The following is a 14,635-nucleotide window of genomic DNA, read 5'->3' as shown; positions in this document are numbered from 1 at the left end:
TATTATGCTACTTGTCAAAATTATAATCCAATTTACTCTAAGATGGCTTTTGAGTTCTTCTAAGTTCTAAAGACTTGAATGACGCACCTGTTTTTTTTTTTTTTTTTTTTTTTTTTTAAATCTTATTTGATTTAGTCAAGTAATCTTAACCACAAAAACAAATATCCGTTTTAATGTCTAAATTGATGGTGACAGTCTAATCTACTCTAATTAATCAAACATCAGACGTATAAATTAAGCAAAGATTTTTATACACCATTGGAANTATATAAAGTTGAGAGAAATTTTAATCAAAAATCTAAATCAGATTCTATTTTTACTCTAATTTTGTGACAAGTATTAAGCTAATTGTCTTATTATTTGATGTCAATATTTTAAATACACTGCAATTTCATGTCCAATGTGAATCCAATTATACATTAATTGCAAGTCAATTATATATGCAAATTCATGCATTTAAACTTAGAAGGAAAAAAAAAACTAAATTCACATTTATTATACTTTATTGTCATTCTATGAACGTGTCTCATTTATTACTTCCTAGGTAGAATTAATTTTTAAAAAAAAATTCAAGTAAATATGTTTGTTTGTATATGAAAAAGTTGCAAGCTAGTTTTGACTAATTTTAAATATTATATATATATATATATATATATATATACACACACACATACACACACTATTGAAGACCATTGGTAGCTCACTAGTCACTAGCATAACGCTATTGAAGTCCTTTGGTAGCTCACTAGTCATTAGCATAGTAGGACAGGCCATGGGCTGCATTCAATGCACATGTGCATCTGCTAAGTTGTTAGCCTGACTTTACTTTTTCCTTTTTTCTTTTTTCTTTTTTTTTGGTAAAAGGGAAATATTATTAAACACAAACGGAATAACTACACAGCAACAAAAGCCATACTGGCAGCAGCAAGTCTACAATAGTTGTTAGCCTGACTTGTTACTTGGAATTTATGACAAATAATTTTGGGGTTAAACTTAAGACATAAGAGGATAATAATTTAAGAGCGCACACCTAACTATTAAGATGCTTAAATTATTGTGTTAAATTAAATATAGGTTTTTCTAGTAATCTATGATAGAAAAAAAAAAAACAAATATTTAAAATCTTAATAAAAAAATTAAATAAGTTTTAAATTGTTTGATCTTTCCTTTAATCTATATAATAATAATAATAATAATAATAATAAGTAAAGTTGAGAGAAATTCAAATTAGAATTCTAATTTTGTGTCATATGTCCTAAATTATTTATTCTTAATGAGTTTTATTTCTTAATTTTGGAATCAAATGTGGGATCACATCATAAATATTCATTCAAACGAGTTATTAAGTACAAAAACTAAATAGTCTAGAATAAATGAATCATAAAAAATTAAAAAAAAATGACAATTTACATTTTATACCTAATAATATCCTTACAAAATTTTTTTAAAAGTTAACAAAATATAAAAATGACTATCAATAGTATTTAAATTATATATATAGGAATTATATTATGAATCTTATTATATATTTTTAAGTGTATGCATGCATATGCATAGAGTTACAAGCTAGCATACATATAAAAATCAAAGGTTTCTTGGGGAGATCGATTGTAATACATTAGTTGGTTTATAGCCAAATTAACCACCATTTTTAAACCCATCTTCCGAATTTCGTTGAAGAATGGAAAACCAAAGGTGTGGAATGAATATTGGTAGAAAGCATTCGACACCATTTAGGAATACATCCATAACCCACCAATCCTTTTCCACCCAAACCAAGAAAACCTTTATTGTTGTTATCTGTCAGTCATAGTAAAGATAAGGAGGAAAACCAGTTACCCATCTACTATTTGAGTTAGAAGCTACGTGATTATGAAACAAGGTATATGCCACTAGTACAAATCCACTTAAATTTAACTTTGAATTTAACTAAGCACTTAAATTAATTAATCTTGGGCCTCGGCCTTGATAGAATGAATAGGGCAATTAGGTAATACCAAAACATTAATGAAGCCCAACCATGCTAAGAAAACATTGGGCTTTCCCAGCTTTCAATTGACAAGAAAATAATTCTACCACAAGAACATGCTTTTAGAACGAACAAAGATTAAAATTTCTCTCAACTTTATATATATATATATATATATATATATATATATATCTATGTATGTATGTATGTATATGTGTGTGTGTATGCGTGTGCATGGGGTTACGTATATATTAAACATTCAGGTATATGTTTAAACAATAATCATGTATTCAGAGAATTTTGAACACCCTCCTATTAAAAAATAATTTAAAAAATGGTATATGTTAAATAATATTTATGTTGTAGCATTTTAATATTAAATTATTAAGTTTAGTATTTTATTGAATAAAAATTTAGCAACTTAAATGTGAAGATGTGAAAGTTAATACGAAAGATAAATAATTAGTCAAAATGTGGAATCCCACATTGATAAGGAGAGAGACTCAATTAGTATTTATAAGTGGTAATTTAATGAGTTGAAATGTATTGGAATAGAAATTGTGTCAATATGCACACAAGGGGAAGGTGAAGGGAGGAGACGTTCTTTTGGTGGAGTTTTAGGCTTTAGCACCTTGTGCAGAGGTTATTCCAGCCATACAACATCGTTGGACTATTGTGTCTCAGATGAGAAAAGTCAAAGAGTGTATACACCAATTTTAAGTTTTGTCAATTGAGGGCTTGAATTTCCTTAAAGAGAGCAAGTCTCATGCCTCAATCCAATTGTACTGTGTAATTTCTTCCAACAAATATTATCCATTTTTTTTTAATTTGGTTTCTATTGTATTATTTCCATTTTCATGTATTTGAACCAACAATTTATATTTGCTTTTGAATTTTTGTCAATTCTTGAAAAACCATTATAGGATATTATTTGATAGAGTATGCAAATTGTTCATTTTTTTTTTATTGTTCTATTGTACTAAGAAAAAATTGAAGCTTGTTTGGTTTATTTAGGGCATTGTAAAAATTTTCATTGAAGTTCATACTTAGATGAATTCTTATTTTTATAAATTTCAAATGGGTTAGAAGTAGCTAGTTTAAATGGGTTTGCAGAAGAATTAGTCATAAGTAATTTTAAACATACTACAAATAGTTTTTCTTTTTTAAAGGAAGAACACTTTATATAAAATTGGAGAATGTAATAAAATCTAATTAGAATTGATATATAATAATAATAATAATAATAATAATAATAATTCGATAGTTATATGGAGTTGTGGGGGGAAAGCCCGACTTTACGTAGTGGGCCTAGAACCCAATGTGAAGGTTACTATATGTCTGAAGAGGCTAAAATTGTTGAGGAATACTTTGCATGAAAGAAAGGTACTTGGGAGTGAAGAAGATCCGTCCGAAGAGAGTACCATCATTCCGAAGAGATCATTCTTCTCGGATATAAAGATTTTTGGTCATATAAATATCTGGGGGGTTCGAATGAGCTTACCAATGACTTCATCAGTCTGGATAAGCTTTAGACACGCCTGGAGATAAGAAGAATGGAGAAATATCTAAAAGGAAAAGCTGTCACCACCGTATTAAATGCACTGTAGCAACTTTTCTGACCGCATTTATGTGGAGAAGACCCCTGAACAGTGTAACCTCAGCTACCGCCATTCACAAAAAGCTAAAGAAGATACATGACATGACATACACTCAAGTAGGTACCCAGATAAAGAAAAAGTAGACGATGGAGATGATGGAGAAGGATACTATATAAAGAAGAAGGGCTTCTGATGGAGAGGAGAGAGAAAAAGGTGGAGAGAAATGAAAGAGAGACTTCATGGTAGCCCTAAGAACTGTAATCACTATTCAATTTATCATAAACCTCTTTGGACTTCAGTTCATTTAGTCTTTGCGTATATTTTTCTGCTGGTTTATACTTGGAGGTTGTAATCAATTGTTGTTAATTCCATAATCAACCTAGCTCTATCACCCACGCTTTACAAATTTATTGTTTTGGGCTTGGACTACAAATCCTAACCCTACAGGAGTATATGAAACTTTTTTTTGAGACAACTGGAGTATATCAAACCTAATACAAAAATAAGAGTAAAATTGTAATATAATTTGAATTCTCTATTAACGTTCAACTTTAATATATTATATAGATATATAATAAATTAATTATTCAAACTTGCATTGACAGGAAAAAATGGGATGCGAGGAGAAAACGGGCAGCATGTTTAGAAAAATTTATCCAATAAATGGTACTTTTTTAAATTAAAAAAAAAAATCTAATAATAGTTTTTGTGGGGCTTGAGAACTTGGTAATCCCAGCCCACTTTACATCCGGCCCAGGGCCCATGCCGAGGAAGAAGGAGCGCTCGAGGACGAAGCATGAAGGATCGAACTGCTCGGAGCCCCGCTGAGGATGATGTTAGGATTGGTGCCCTTAAATCCTATTGTAAGATGCTATGTATAATATTAAGTGTGACATTGTGTTTGACATTATGTATGACTTAATATTATGTTTAATAAATTTGTTTTATTATTATCTGAAATAATGGTAACATGAATATTCAGACATTATCATATAATCCATGAGATGCATAGTATGTGATTTATGTGAAGAGTCACAGAAGATATAAATCACAAGTTCTTTGTAAACTCAGAATTATAGTTCGTAGTCGGTGATGAAATTGGGCATTTCATCTGCGAAGACTATAACATATCAACTACGATGATTTGTCTTGATCATGGAAGTGGAGACTTCTAGTTGATGTGTTAATATGTTTTAAGAGTTAAGACATATTGAACTGGACCGCTGTGAGATTTATTATTCTCCTAAAGACTGTCAAATGAATAATAAATCTCACGACTTGTATTTGCATGAACTCTTAATCCTGAGAGAATAATGAACCTGATCATGAGGTGTAGGTTGCTTTGATATATCAGGAGTGAGATCTACAGTTATGGTCAAAACCTCAGTATGTTGGGCAGCCACATTTAGTGTTGATGGAACATGTATTCTCAAGATGGAATTCATAGTCTCTTAATGGAGATATAAAATATTCCCTTGAGATAAGTTTAATGGGTTTGTTATTCAAAGAGTTAGGTCTAACCACTTTAGTAAGACTAAAGTATATATTTATGGAATTGGATTTCATAAATATATAATGAATAACATTAAAGGATTAAACCGGGTACTCAAGGATTAAGATGTAGTAATTTACAAAGTGGCAGTCTACATTAATGACTTTGTATTACTACGAATATTTTATGAAGGGGTTGCATGTATAATAAAGTCTAGAGATATAATTTATAGATAAGACCTAGAGTGCAACTATTTTTATATAGTGGTATTAAAAATAGTTAATGGTAACTTTGGACTTGTCAAGAGTTGACAGAAAAGCCCAAGGCCCATTGGAGCTAGTGTCTTATTGGTCCCTTTTGGTCCCACTCCAAGCCACACACTTAAGCCCAATTGGTAAGGCCCAAAAGGCCAGCCCAATTAGATAAATTGGTTAGATACAAAGGGAAAAACGTACAGAAATATATAGGTGAGAAAAACATCATAAAAATGGTGTGCATGTGAGTTTTTGTCACTCACAAGTCATCCCTTTGTTACCAATCGAGAGACCACACATCTTGGGCGTTAGTGGAATTGGAGTGAAGATTAAAAGTAGTCCCAAGTGCTTCAATCTTTGTTTTGAAATTCACCGCTTCAAGGTACGATCTCTTGTTTCTCTAATTCTGAAATTTACTTTGTACGTGTTATCAATATCGAATGAAGTAGATCCGTTTAAAACTTATTTTCCGCTGCATTTATCTTTATATCCATCAGATGACCCTATCCTCGAAGGACCGAGACCAACATTAAGTGGAGGAGCAAGCCTAGGATAGGTTGTCACCTCCACACTAAATGCGCTCACCTAACCCTTTGGCCGCACTAATGGGGATGTGACTTCTAGATAGGGTAGCCTTGGTTGCTGCAACTCATATGAGTACTGGTAAAGCGGCTGATGGGATGGACGGTCGGAAGAAAGGGGTGTGGATGATCAACAGGTGGAAGAAAGAGATTGTGAGGGAAGGGGTTATATGATGGGAAGAAACAGATAAATGAGGGGGACGGTCAAGCTCCTCGGATCGGTGCTGAGGAATGACCTTGGAGGGTAACCCTGGTGTGCCAGCCTTCAACGGAGGAGAATTCTACATTGGGCGTTGTCCGTTTGCTAGGGCCGAGTTCTTAAACCCGCTCTCTACAAATTCATTGTAATGGGCCAACCAGGCTTGAGTCCACTCTCTCAACAGTAGAAGTGCTCAAATTCGATCCCTACAGTTTTCATCAAAATCTTTAATCGCTTTATAGCTATTTTGAAAAGAAAAATTGTTTTGTTGGTTGGCTCGAACAAAAAATTATTAATATTTTTTTATAATTGCACGTAGGTATACAAACAAAAACATTCATTTACAAAAATAGATCCTAAAAGTGAACAATATTTTCTATTGCTTAGACTTTAGACCATTTGGAAGCCTTAAACGGGAATAGATCAAAATATAGAAGGAAATTGCTAGGACGATAATAAAATTCACAATTTTTGTTGCATATAGTGATTTGTGAATAATGGAGAAAAATAATAGTTCTGTGTAAGCCAACATTTCTACCACTCACAACTTGCTTCATGACAAATTGTGATAAAAGTTGTGCAAATAATTGTGGTCTTAGCATTGTTAATGTACACAAAAAAAATTAAGTAAGAAAGTAACTCAACCGTTGGTGTTTTTACTATTCCTAGAGTGTTTGTGATGTAAAGTTTAGTTTTGCTGATACCTTTGCCATATAATTTTATAATTTTTTGAACGATATTTCAATTTACCTAAAAAAGAAGAAGTTAAATTATATTTTTCATCCTAAACTACTACCCCAATTACACTTAACTCTTGAATTATTGAAATAAACAATGGACCTCCAAAAGTTATAACTTTACTTTAATATTTTCCTATTATTTATTTGGTGTTAAGTCTGACGAAATTTAATATTAAAAAACCAATTTAACCATCTTTACAAAATAGACGGGAGGCTAATTTTGTATTTCAATACTAAATTCCGTTAGAGTTAATAACAAAAAAAATAAAAATGGGTTAAGTGTAATATGTTTTTTTAACTTAGATGGAATTGTTTTGATAATTCAAGGCGTGAAGTATAATCAGGATGATCATTTAAGATAAAAAAATGTAATTTCCAAAAAAAAAAAAAACTAATTACATAAAAAATATGAGGTAAAATGATATAAAAAGTAGTTTTAAAAAACTGAAAATAAAACGTTAATTACAATGACAGCACCACGCTCAGGCTAGGGTGGTCTGCCCTTAAAAAAAAGATTAGGAACACCCTCACAAAAATTACTCACAAAAATTAAGAACATCCTCAAACTCGTTAGCACAGCATGTCATTGCCCGTGTTGAACGCCTAAAAAACAAATCTAGCCATCGTAGAGGTTGCCCCTTCTTCTTCTTCCTTTTCTTCTTCTTTGCTTCGTCTCAGACACTCTGCTAGTCTGCCTCGTGTTTTACTCTAGTTTTTTGCTCTGTCAAGTTTTGTCTTTAGTTTTATCTTTTAGACTTTTAGTTTGCTGACTCCACCCACGTGACAAAGTTTTGGAAATGAGAAAACTCAAAAAGCTTACAAAAGAGTTTGATTTCAAACTTATTTATTGAGTCTTGACTCTTTCCAATGTGATATAAACTCTAATTGTACTGTTTTTGGTTATTGTTTTTCAATATTTAATTACATATTTATGTTTTAATATTCTAAAAAAAGTAATTGTGATGTAATAACAAATGATTTGAGTTAAAAAAAAATTAAAGATCTGTTTGGTAATATTTTAGTAATGGTGTTTGTATTTTTTTGAAAATACATGTGCGAAAAAAATATGTAAAAAAATATATAATATTGTTTAAAAATTGAAAACATATGATTAAACACATGTATCAAATATGTTCCAAATTATTATTTTTATTTGGGGTTTACTTATTTGGATCAATAATTTTATACTATATAAGAAAATATAAATATATATTATTTTTAATTTTTTTTAGAAACTCTCCTAAACAGTATGTTGAAATAAACCGGTACTGAAATATTCCATTTCACTAAACAAACTGAAACAGGATTCAAAACAGCATTCATAATATTGCTTTCAAGCAAAAAGAAAAAGAAAAAAAAAATGAACTAAAATCTATAAAAGAAAAAATTGTAACAGAGCCAACCCACCCAGAAACACCCTGAAAAACATTCCTAAAATTGCCACCGGTTAATTACATATAAGATTTTTTTAATAACATGGAATTTTTTTAGTAGATTTCAGTTAGCTTAATTCGTAAAATTTCTTCTTGTTGAATAAGAAGCCTAAAGTTCTCTAGGGTTTGAGACCCACCTACCTTATAAATCAATTAATATCTTGGACTTATACTAGAGAGCAATCATTCTGCAATAGATATCAAAGATTGAAAGCGTATGGTATTAATAAAATAAATAAATAAAACTTGTAAAAAAAAAAAAAAGGGTTAAAATCCTACCAAAAAAAAAAAACGTTATACATCGAGACATATAATATATATATATATATATATATATATAAATATAAAAGCAAAGAAAATAACCCAAAAATAAATATTAAAAAAAGACAACCTTAATTCCTGTTGTACAGCCAGGCCGGCGTATAGCAGTTTGTCCACCACCCACGGCGTCGCCACCTAGCTTCCTCTCCATACACACTTCTATGAACCGATATTACTCTCTGCTTCTTCTGGAGCAGCTGCGTTCAAATCCAAAACCCCAGTTTCCTCCTCACCCATAAGCCTCTTGTTGTTGTTGTTGTTGTTGCTGTTCTTCTTCTTCCTCAATTTCACGAGCTCAAGCTTATGATCTTGTTCATCTTCATCATCAACAACCTCTTCCACCTCCAGTGCTTCTTCGTTCTCCAACGCCGCCCTCCACCCCTCCCCATTCGACTCAAAGTAGTTCACCGCCACCTTCATCCTCCTCAGTATAGCAAAAAACTCCTCCACCTCCTCCTCCGATGGCACCTCCAAATCCCGATCTCTCACCACCTTCTTTCTTTCCTCCCCTTCTTCTTTATCTCCGTCTCTCTTTCTTTTCTCCACTTCCATACCTCTCTCTATATCACGTACACAATTATAACTGTACACGTGCGAGTTAATAGAGATGGGGTTATTGCAACTTGAGACACAGACTCATGCCACTGCTTAAAGAAACCAAAAGCGGTTGTCGGTTTGGTTTGGTTTGGTTTTTCTGATTCGGGGTTGTTGTCATTGGCTTAGTTGAGTCGATGGTTTATATTCTTTGCTTGTTAGGGCTGTAGTACTAGCGGTGAAGACTTTCTGTGTGTGGTCTCATTACGCTTGGTTTTTTAGCCGTTGGATGACTAAAGATCGGACACCTGTGGGCATGACGTCATGCGGTCATGGGTACGGTGACGTTGGTGCTTGCATGGCCATTCTTATGCAAATAATCAATTATGCGATACCTGAGCAAACGACGAAATCGTTAAGTTCACGCGACCATCCTTTTGAGTTGTGACGCGCTTCTCATCAAGTGATGTGACTCCCACTCGGTTTAACATAATAAGTGATAATAATAACCATGAACATTCACCAAACTTGTATTATTTTATAAGAAGCAACATTCACCAACTCAAATACTCACCCAGTTCTTGGGACAGTTATTACTAAACTATTTTTTTAAAAAAATTTAATATTATTTTGACGAGAAGTATATAAAATTGTCAAAAAATTAATTATTAATTATTTATTTTTTCATAATATCAACACAAAGATCTACATCAACACAAAGATCTGTTCTTCACTCGAACCAGAAATTCACAAATTACCTTTAAAAATTCAAACACTACTGCACACAATCATCAACGACCCAACCACCAACCCAAATCAACCCAAAGGCCCAAATAAAATGTCAATTTTTTTTAGCTTGACTGCGACCTACCTCCTACCGTCGTGCTTTGCAGATCTATGGTGCTGCTCTGTTCTCTGCAGATCTACGTCCCAGCTTTGAGAACCTTGTCAATATCACGACAATGCAACTTTTCATTGTTGAAGGACGGCATAATAAGCTTCTAGCCAATTTGTGGCGAACATTGTTGATTTCACACCAAGGCAACTTCTTATCGCCAAAGGACCTGAAAGAGAGGGAGAAGTAGAGGAATAGGAAAAAAAAGAAAAAGAAATTAGTATTGTTGAGCATGATACATAATGATTTTGATTGAGTTTAGTCAATTTTTTGTTTAAATATTTTCTTCTTAAGGTTGATGAGAGTCAGAAAAAGCCAATTTTTTTAGCTATCTACAAATACACTGCACATCTAACTCTCTATCTTCCTGATATTCCATAAAACTATTCTTTCCCTATTCTTTTCACTTCCTTTCCATATTTTATTTCCATAATCAAATAAATAATTTAAAATATACCAAATAAAAATAGATTTTGTTAATGTGTGCCTTAATTATTTTTCATTTTTGAATTTTTTTTTTTTAGGAATTGAAAAAATATTGACAACTTTTTCAATTTTTGAGAAAATATTTTCAAAAATAGATGGATTAATCTATGCCCTCAAGGCACACATTAACCGAACCCAATAAAAATTAAAGCGGAAAAAAAAACTTCAAGTCACTAGAGATTTGAACCTAGGAGTTAAAGGGAAGGACATGCCTACATGGTTCAAATCACTAGGATGTGGACCATAGGCACCAACAATCCTATCATCGATCTTAAAGCCCATGTCCAAATCCTTAGTGAAGGCCATCCTTCTCAATGTGTTATCCTTTTCCGTCCTTCACTTTGAATGATAGACCTTCTAAAATGACAATGGGGGAAGATGAAGAGGATAAGAGAGAGGGCTAGTATCTAGATGAAAAAAAGGGATGCCTAGAGTTCATTACTCTAGCTCGATTGTCAACAATAGAGAGAGAGAGAGAGAGAGAGAGAGAGACTTGATGATGCAAAAAATAAATAGTTGAGCTGCTCGTCGTAGTGGATGAACGATGATGTGAATGGGGTCGTCTCTATAGATGATAAACCTGCAAAATGAATTGAGTGGAAGAGTAACACACTGGTGTGGCGTCAGTTAAACCACCTCCGATGCTTAAGTCAGTAAGGGAGAAAAATTCTAGAGAAAAAATGAGTATAGAGTGATTTCATAGAGTATTTGTGTGTAATTAGGCGTACCTTAGGTTTCTAGTGCCTTTTCTTTTATAGTTATATGCCTCATTAATGGGCAATGATGTGTTACATTTATGCTCAACGGCTAGTGCATTATAGAATCTCTGTTTAAAGGCCACAACTCATTCTGTGATCGTTGGTCCGTTAGCTACGTTTTTTCATCAATGATCATAATAAATACATAGCGTCTTCTCTAGGTGAATGACGACCTCCTTATAATGACGACCATAAATTTCTAGTTCATCAACTGCCCCCCTTTGTTTGTTTCCTCGTCTTTTAGACGAGATAAGAACAAATCTATCTGACGCTTTGTATTCCGTGTATGGCGCATTTATGACGGTTTTGATGTTTGAGCAGTTGAACGCCATGAGTATTGCCAGGATGCGCTCGTATGCGGACATGTCTCGATTTTCTTGCATCTGTTTTGGCCACTTATTTTGCATTTTCCCCTCCTCTTTCCTTTTCCTTGTATTTTTTCCTTATTCAGTTTTCGTTTTAGGGTTTGTTTCTTCCCTGAGCTCCCTTTCTCTATCTTGTGTTCCCTGGTAAGTCCTTCGTGCTTCTGTTACTTTTTTGGTTCTTCCATGGTAGATTATTTCGCTGTTAGGGTAGCTTGTCCCTCGATAGCTTTCTTTTTTGCTCATTTAGGCTGTTTGCTTGAGTTTGTGGAGGGGGAGTGTCTTGAGAGAGTTAGTTTCTTTGTAGGGGCGGACTATCCATACACTTTCGTTCTTTCTGTGTTATTCCCTCTAGTTTCTCATTTTGCTGGGGGTAGCCATGTTATTAAAGATGTTTGAAGTGAGATCCAGTGATCTCGAGACGGGGTTATCTTTGTTTGATGATCACGTGATCTCGAAAGCTACTTCCACCCCCTATAAGGCTTGAACTATCTCGTGTTCCCTCACAGGGAAGGACGAGAAGCAAATCAGGGATAGATTTCTCTTTCGGATTTTGTAAAATTAGGATCTTGAGTGACGAAGAAAGAGCTTATCACTTTTATGCCGATGAGGTTTGTTTTTATAAGGCCGATTTTACCAACAGCCTTCGTTTCCTTGTTCACCCCTTTGTTAGGGAACTTTTTTCTTACTTGCATCTTGCTCCGGCACAGTTAGTGCCTAACTCTTGGTGGATTCTTGTCTCTTGTATGGTGGTATGGATGTTCATCAATGATGGGGATGTCATTAGGAGGGACGAATTCCTCCACTTTTATCGCTTGAGAAAATCCAAGGAACCCGGCTATTATAAGTTTAAGTCATGGGATAAGGCTTTCTAGGTTAATCCTTGATTACCCATCTTCTCTCCGAAATTGGAAGCCAAACTTCTTTTTTATCTCTGGAAGTGATTTAAATTCTTTTTTTTTTTTTTTGGAGAGAATTATGCTTGGGTTCTTGATCAGGAGTCTCACACACACTATTTTATTTTATTATTATTATTATTTTTTGAATCACACCATTTTAAACTTAGTGTTATCTAGTGGGTTCCAATTAGCTTAACTGGTAAAATCTCTGATAGTTGAATAAGAGATTTGAGATTTAATTCCCACTTATACCAAAAACTAATTGGTGTCTTGGTTTGATGATAAAGAGTTATATTCATGAGTGGACGCTATAGGTTAAAACTTTCTAAAAAAAAAAAAACTTAGTGTTACCTAAAAGTAAAACTCGTTAATGTCAAAGATAACTACAATTTATTAATGGACTGCTGTCAAACTTATGGATCTCAAAAAAAGTAGTATTAAAATGATAATAATAAACCTAGAATGAAAAACACGATTAATTCCCAGTTGTGATCAAGTAAAGGAAGTGACTCTAAAAACGATTCCTTTATTGGTTAATTTGTTTAGCAGCCCAATAACATGATGTAATAAACGTTTTGTACCTTGTTGGGCTTTGAAGCCCAATACCCATATAGTTCTATTCGTTATTCCCACTGGGCTTAAAGCCCATGCATCGAATTATTAATTAAAAAAAAAAAAAACCATCAACCCTAGCACTATAAAAGGATCTGTAAAACCCTAACGACCCTGCAGCTCTAGCTTGGTGACGCGCATTTCCTCCTTGTCTCAGATTCACAGCACCTCAGAGGTTCTCTAGCTCTCTCTCTGTGCATCTAAAGCTTAAAGTTTAAGCCTAATCCAAATGGGTTTGTTATTGGTTTTTTGCAGGAAGAAGAAGAAGAAGAAGAAGAAAAAAATGAAGGTTATAGCAGCATATTTGTTGGCTGTTTTGGGAGGGAACACCTGCCCTTCAGCTGAGAACTTGAAGGACATTCTTGGATCCGGTACTATTCTTTCCTCCTTTCAAATGGGTTAATCTGATTTCACCCAGTTACATTTCTGAAATTTCAAATTCTTCACTTTTGTAATTTTTTTTTTTGTTAAATGTTTTGTCTTTCTTTCAAATGGGTTTTAGATGATTGTATCATTTGCTTCCTTATAAGTTGGATGAAAAATTGGTCAGACAAGTTTCATGTATTGCAACCAATGTATAGCCTTAATAAGTTTTTTATTTTTCCTATAGAAATGTTTCGTCAGACACGGGATTTGTGTTTGGTTTTGGCTAGATTTGAATTGGTTCCCTTCTATGTTGTCTGTAATTTAGCTTTTGGGGCAGTTGTTAATATGTTTTAATATGGGAGATGGGTTGGATGATTTACAGTTCATTTGTGAGCATCATAATATAATGAGGAAAAAGGTAAGAAGTGATTGTAAGTGGGTTGAGTCTATAAGGCTTGGTCTTAAGTTGATTATATATCTTATAATTTTTTTTTTTACTTAAAGAGGGGTCTGTCTGAAATGTCTTTCAGACTGGTGCTTGTGGCCTCATGTTTTGGGCAACAAGTGGAAGAATTTAAATAATTTGGGGGTGGTTGTATTAGTTCCTCTATATGTGGACAAATGAAGACTTGCACATATGTTGTATTTTGTTCAGAAAGAACATTAAAGGAGAGACTCGCTGCTTCTACATTTGATTAGAAGATGGATATGTTATTTTTGTTTCAACAATTTCTGTTGTTTAATGCGTTAAGATTGACTTGTTGCAATTCATATCAGAATAAAATTCTCATAATTATCTGAATGTTATGCTTTTTGTTTCCTTTGGTTCAAGTAGCAAATTCAATTCTAATTGTGAAAGTGGAATTGTTCATGCTTTTGTTTGCTTTTCCCTTTTTAAAATATGAAATAATCTGGATTCTTGGTTGATGTTATCATGCCATCATTTTGACTAATATATTTTTGGAAATAAAACCAAACTAAAGTTTTCTGGTAATAATGATTAGTATATTATTGATATAATTTTTTTCTTAATCTGCAGTTGGAGCTGAAGTTGATGATGATAAAATTGAGCTTCTCTTGTCTGAAGTCAAGGGTAAAGATATAACTGAGCTTATTGCATTATCGACTCTCGTGTC

General features: G+C 33.2%; 1 protein-coding gene across 1 annotated transcript; it reads right to left on the bottom strand.

The window, feature by feature from the left end:
- Window positions 1-7,213: 7,213 nt before the first annotated feature.
- Window positions 7,214-10,301, bottom strand: LOC111997362 (uncharacterized). The gene is made up of 3 exons (XM_024029448.2): window positions 9,993-10,301; window positions 8,658-9,516; window positions 7,214-8,454 (listed from the first exon to the last, which is right to left on the bottom strand). Exon 2 carries the CDS (start codon window positions 9,137-9,139, stop codon window positions 8,747-8,749), a length of 393 nt encoding a protein of 130 aa, XP_023885216.1. The 5' UTR covers window positions 9,140-9,516; window positions 9,993-10,301; the 3' UTR covers window positions 7,214-8,454; window positions 8,658-8,746.
- Window positions 10,302-14,635: the final 4,334 nt, after the last annotated feature.

Source organism: Quercus suber, unplaced genomic scaffold, assembly GCF_002906115.3.
Source record: "Quercus suber isolate HL8 unplaced genomic scaffold, Cork oak 2.0 scaffold_43, whole genome shotgun sequence".
NCBI classification, from domain to species: domain Eukaryota; kingdom Viridiplantae; phylum Streptophyta; class Magnoliopsida; order Fagales; family Fagaceae; genus Quercus; species Quercus suber.
The sequence above is the reverse complement of the archived record's forward strand: the minus strand, read 5'-3'. Positions and strand labels throughout refer to the sequence as shown.